Source organism: Sinocyclocheilus rhinocerous, unplaced genomic scaffold (assembly GCF_001515625.1).
Source record: "Sinocyclocheilus rhinocerous isolate Xijiao unplaced genomic scaffold, SAMN03320098_v1.1 scaffold387, whole genome shotgun sequence".
Taxonomy (NCBI): Eukaryota; Metazoa; Chordata; class Actinopteri; order Cypriniformes; family Cyprinidae; genus Sinocyclocheilus; species Sinocyclocheilus rhinocerous.
In genome coordinates, this window is record NW_015651557.1 from 2,243,399 (window position 1) to 2,249,715 (window position 6,317).

Genomic DNA, 6,317 nt, shown 5'->3' on the forward strand with positions numbered 1-6,317 from the left:
GTAGGGCAATAGAATATACGGTCTGTACAGTAGAAAAAACCATTACACCTATGGAGAGTCCCCACAAGGATAGCAAACCAGACATGTGTGTGTGTGTGTGTGTGTGTGTGTGTTTCATGACAATAGTGGCTAACACGTCAATTACCACAGTTTTAGTTTTTGGCTAATCATGCCTTGCTGCAAGCTCTGTTTGGGGACATAGTAGCTGGTTTGTTGTTGGTGCAAAATGGTCTATCAGCAAATTTACATCTTGTTCCAGTTGTATAGTTTCATGACACAAATGCTGCATCTTAGAATCTTGTATCTTAGTTATATTTGCAACATTGTTGATTGTGCTTGAATATCATATCCTTACTGTGTAACATAGTATGCATTTGCATTAACATGTTAAAGGAACTAGTAATAACTTTTGAGTGATGTGTGTACTGATTGTCTGACCATGTTTCTGTACTATGACTTCAGTTTTCACACCCCATTGACTTTGATGTTCAGTAACGCCCATGTGGCACTGGCATGTTGTTTAACACCATAAAAACATGCGATTCTACATGTGGGTTGCTTCCTTATGAAAAAGAAACCATGATACTAAACTAGAATTTGCAAATGGAATTTGTTACTTTCTATGAACCGAACTGGTCATGGTGGCATACCGTGCAACAGAAATAACAGGATGCGGAAAATATCTTTTTGCATACAATAAAAAGATTTGCAAACTCGGTATGCACATTTTGTCTCTCTGAAATGTTTGTGTAGAGTATCCAACGGTGGCCTTGTGCCCTGATTGGGTGGATTGTCCATTTATATCACCCTGCCTGAACAAACATGAATCATGTCCTTGATAACGGAGAAAGACACATTACAGGATATGATTTGGTTCAGCAGGAAAGAAACAGGAAATGAGCACTGCTACTTTTTTTCATCTCTACTTCACCTTTCCAGTGTCTGCTGATCCACTATTGGCTGCTGGTTACCATGGTTACAGGCAGACAGCTTCATTTTTCTGTCTTTCGCAGACCGCACTGGCACATAATGTGCCTCACAAATCATATGAGGTTTGAGCGGAGGCAGACCGCTTGACTTGCTGTTGTCACAATAAATGTTGTGGTGGCTCAATACAAGCGATCTTTCAAAAGAACCAGGAGGAATTTTGTCAGTAACTGACTGATGCAAAGGTCTGATGTCAACATGCATTGCTTATTTGTAGAAGCATTTGATCTGCATAACCACTAACTTGTTTCTCTGTCGTTATAGGCCCGTAGCATTAAAACCTCCGTCATCGCAGCTATTAAAGTGGTCAAACTGGACCCTGGTAAAGTAAATTCAGTTTAATGCTGAATTATTCACTGCAGCATCTGAATTTCTGCTCTGTCTTTTAATCCTTGTGAATCCTGCTGTTATGTTGAGGTGTTACTGATAGCGAAGTAGAATTACAGACGAGACCTCTGTTTCTTTTTCTGTCAGGTGATGACATCTCAAGCATTCAACATGAAATAACCATGATGAAGGATTGCACTCATAAAAACATCGTGGCCTATTTCGGCAGCTACCTCAGGTCAGTCACGCAAGAAACTAATACTGCAGTTTGCAGAAAACTGAAGTAAAACTAACAACGAACTTCTTCATATTGCACAGAAATAACAAGTTATGGATCTGCATGGAATTCTGTGGAGGAGGATCATTGCAGGATATTTATCATGGTACAATTGGCATATATCTAATATTTTACATTAATGTATATAATTTCAATTACTGTACATAGATGTTGCTGAAAATAGTCAATTAATATATCAATTATTTTTTGCTTAGTTTATTGGATAAAAAAAGCTGAAGCCATGATGTTTAATGGGTTCAGAAGCAAGCCTTCAAATATGTTGTATCTGTATGAAGGGTGATGCAGTTTGAGGTGGTTTCTGTTGTTATTTATATAGCCTGATAGAGGATTAATGCTCATATGGTGTTTTGTGAGTCTAAATGAGGTCATTGTGTTTCTGCAGTCACTGGTCCTCTGAAAGAGAGACAGATAGCTTATGTGAGCAGAGAGACACTTCAGGTGAGGATGCTTTCACATCTTGCATAATGTTTTTTTCACTTGAGGTTCACGGGGTAATCAGAAGGGATTTCAGTTATGTTATTTTTAAATTATCCTAGTAATTTTTTGTTGTATTCTTTCCTTAAAGGCACAGTTCACCCAAAAAATTTAAATTCTGTCATCGTTTACTCACCCTCATGTTGTTCCAAACCTGTAGGAATTTCTTTCTTCTGCTAAACACAAAAGAAGATATTTTGAAGAATGTGGGTGACCTAATAATTGCTTGTCCTCACTGACTTCCAAAGTATGGGGGGGGGAAAATGCTGTGGAAGTCAAATGGGAACCTGAAACCAGTTTGGTTGAATTCTGTGGAGGAGGATCATTGCAGGATATTTATCATGGTACAATTGGCATATATCTAATATTTTACATTAATGTATATAATTTCAATTACTGTACATAGATGTTGCTGAAAATAGTCAATTAATATATCAATTATTTTTTGCTTAGTTTATTGGATAAAAAAAGCTGAAGCCATGATGTTTAATGGGTTCAGAAGCAAGCCTTCAAATATGTTGTATCTGTATGAAGGGTGATGCAGTTTGAGGTGGTTTCTGTTGTTATTTATATAGCCTGATAGAGGATTAATGCTCATATGGTGTTTTGTGAGTCTAAATGAGGTCATTGTGTTTCTGCAGTCACTGGTCCTCTGAAAGAGAGACAGATAGCTTATGTGAGCAGAGAGACACTTCAGGTGAGGATGCTTTCACATCTTGCATAATGTTTTTTTCACTTGAGGTTCACGGGGTAATCAGAAGGGATTTCAGTTATGTTATTTTTAAATTATCCTAGTAATTTTTTGTTGTATTCTTTCCTTAAAGGCACAGTTCACCCAAAAAATTTAAATTCTGTCATCGTTTACTCACCCTCATGTTGTTCCAAACCTGTAGGAATTTCTTTCTTCTGCTAAACACAAAAGAAGATATTTTGAAGAATGTGGGTGACCTAATAATTGCTTGTCCTCACTGACTTCCAAAGTATGGGGGGGGGAAAATGCTGTGGAAGTCAAATGGGAACCTGAAACCAGTTTGGTTACCAACAATATTTTTTGGGTGAACTATCCCATTAAAGGGTTAGTTCACCCAAAAATGAAAATTAGGCTGCGTTTACTCATACGTCATGTGTTTTGAATATGGATATTTTTCTTACACAAACGCATCGATTCGCTACAGAAGGCCTTTGTTCACCGCCTGGAGCCGTGTGAGACACTTTATTTTTTATGGATGGGTGCTTTTTATTTAACTTCTTTTGGACTGAAGCAATGCAACACCCACTGAGTGGCATTAAACAGCTTGAAAGATCAAAGACAATTTTTAATATAGCTCCGACTGGATTCATCTCAAAGAAGAAAGTCATATACACCTAGGATGCCTCGGGGGTGAGTAAAACGCAGCCTAATTTTTGGGTGAACTAACCCTTTAAAGCATTTGACATTATGCTTGACCCTTTTTAAAGGGATAGTTCACCCAAAAAAGAAAATTGACTTTCTTTCTGTCTGTCTTGAGAAATATCTCAGTGTTTTGTTTTTTCTATACAATGGAAGTCAGTAGACTCCAAAATGATTTGGTTCCCATTGTTTTTCCAAACGGGGCTAAAGGCAGAGCTAACCCTGAAATGCGGTGCCAAAGGTGTACAATGTTACAACAGTATGGTGCTAAAATTGTATGGCGAGTTGTTTAGCTAAAGACAATGAAATGTTAACCTTGTCAAATGCACAGTGTGAAGTCTCAGTACCTTTCTACCCAGGATTAATTATTAATCAGGGTTAAAGGTTAGTAAAAAGGTTAAAAATGACAGCAGGTTAACAATTTCATATAAAGCCCATTTATTTATTATCACAGCTATTTTGCCGTTTTCTGTTTGTTTACAGGGACTACATCATCTCCATGAAGCGGGAAAAATGCATAGAGACATAAAAGTAATTGCCTATAACCATGTTGCCATGCAGTTTGTTTGATATTCATTAGTAGAGTTCATCTGTATATGAGTGAGTTTCTTCACAGCACAATAGCACATGTGAGATGATAGCGTGGATGTGCTCATTGTGTCATTCTTGGTTGCCCACAGGGTGCCAACATCCTTTTGACAGAGCGAGGAGATGTCAAACTAGGTCAGTCTGGGTTTACCCCGTCTCAGACCCTCACATGTAAACACACATATGCATGTATTAACTAATACACCATAAATCTCTTAAATGTGGGCTTTTGTCTCCCCTCTGTCTGGCAGCGGATTTTGGAGTGGCAGCTGAGATCAACGCATCTGTTGCTAAGAGAAAGTCCTTTATCGGAACACCATACTGGTGAGTGACCAAGATATTGTACTTTTGTAAACACTGTGCTATTGTTTTTTTTGTTTTTTTTTACAGTACCATTCAAAATTTTGGAGTCAGTAAGACTCCATTTATTTGATCAAACATAATATTATAAAATATAACAATTTAAAATAACTGGTTTCTACTTTAATAGATTTGAAAATGTAATTTATTCCTGTGATACAAAGCTGAATTCTCAGCGTCATTACGCCAGTCTTCAGTGTCACATGACCATACAGAAATTATTCTAATATGCTGATTTGGTGCTCAAGAGACATTTCTGATTATTATCACAGTTGATGTATGTGGAAACAGTGATACATTATTTTCAGGATTCTTTTTCAGTAAATTTCTTTACTGTCACTTTTGATCAGTTTAATCTGAATCTTTTCTGAATAAAAATATGAATACACCTACCCTAAATTCAAATGGTAGTGTATATAAATGAATATATATGAAAGTGAATAACAAAATATATAGATTATAAAATATACACTGCTGTTCAAAAGTTTGGGATCAGCAAGATTGTTATTTTTTATTTTTTTTAAGAAGTGTCTTTTGCTCATCATGACTGCATTTATTTGATCAAAAATAGAGAAAAAACTGTAATATTGTGAGTTTTCTATTTTATTATACTTTAAAATATAATTTATTCCTGTGGTGCAAAGCTGAATTTTCATCAGCCATTACTCCAGTCTTCAGTGTCACATGATCCTTTAAAAATCATTCTGATTTATTATCAATATGCTGATTTATTTTCAATGTTGGAAACAGTTGTGCTGCTTAATTTTTATTTTATTTTATTTTATTTTATTTTTTAAACCTGTGATACTTTTTTCAGGATTCTTTGATTAATGAAAAGTTTAAAAGAACAGCATATTCAAAATAAGTATTTTCTAACAATATGTCTTTATCAATTTAACACGTCCTTGCTGAATAAAAGTATTAATTTCTTTAAATTCTTCAAAAAATTACTGATCCCAAACTTTTGAATGGCAGTGTATAAAGAAAATAGTAGTAGCATACTATTATTTAAAATAAAATAATAATAAGTAAAGCAGGATAATTGAATAATGAGTCATATTAAAAATCCCATCTGGTATTGCTTTGTTATTTGCTTCTTTTATATTTTACTGTGATGATTTTTCCTCAGGATGGCCCCAGAGGTTGCGGCAGTGGAAAGGAAAGGGGGTTATAACCAGCTGTGTGACATCTGGGCAGTGGGTATCACAGCTATTGAACTAGCAGAGCTGCAGCCGCCTATGTTTGACCTACACCCCATGAGGTGTGAACACACACACACACACACAAATATACACATATGCTGATCCTTTCAAAAGTACTGACACCCTTTGAGAGCAATCACACTACAAAATACATTCCCCTTTGTTAAAGGTGCAGTAAACGATTTCATTTGTTTTATTTGTGCTATCTTTATCTCAGTTTACACAGTCTGAACCAGTCAAACCTTGACCTCTTGGCAAACGCGAAACATGCTATTCCAAAAATAGAAAATTGCTTACGCCACCATTAAAGGGTTAGTTCACCCAAAAATGAAAATTCTGTCATTAATTACTCACCCTCGTGTTGTTCGAAACCTGTAAGACCTTCATTCATCTTGAACACAATTTAAGATATTTTTGATGAAATATGAGGGCTCTCTGACCCTCCCATAGACAGCAAGGTAACTACCACATTCAAGGTCCAGAAAAGTACCAAGATGATCGACAAAGAAGTCCGTGTGACATCAGTGGTTCAACTGTAAAGTTACGAAGCTACGAGAATACTTTTTTGCGCAAAGAAAACAAAAATAACGACTTTATTCCACATTTTCGTCTCTACTGCGTCACTTGTGGACACGCGTTCACGACAGTATCATGACGCGAGCGTGTGGCGGCGCTGACCCAGATCCGGCGT

At 36.4% G+C, this 6,317-nt stretch overlaps 1 protein-coding gene across 2 annotated transcripts in view; it reads left to right on the forward strand.

Annotated features, from left to right (window-relative positions):
- LOC107713193 (mitogen-activated protein kinase kinase kinase kinase 2-like) overlaps positions 1–6,317 on the forward strand; it is a 24,768-nt gene that overhangs the window by 1,559 nt on the left and 16,892 nt on the right. The window contains exons 2-9 of one of the 2 annotated variants that reach the window (XM_016518628.1): positions 1,252–1,309; positions 1,462–1,552; positions 1,633–1,697; positions 1,995–2,050; positions 3,960–4,007; positions 4,157–4,199; positions 4,316–4,388; positions 5,554–5,685. In XM_016518628.1, coding sequence (XP_016374114.1) covers positions 1,252–1,309; positions 1,462–1,552; positions 1,633–1,697; positions 1,995–2,050; positions 3,960–4,007; positions 4,157–4,199; positions 4,316–4,388; positions 5,554–5,685 — 566 coding nt within the window. Of the gene's footprint in view, positions 1–1,251; positions 1,310–1,461; positions 1,553–1,632; positions 1,698–1,994; positions 2,051–2,396; positions 2,431–2,727; positions 2,784–3,959; positions 4,008–4,156; positions 4,200–4,315; positions 4,389–5,553; positions 5,686–6,317 lie in introns of those variants that run through there. The other variant, XM_016518629.1, reaches the window with a different exon arrangement.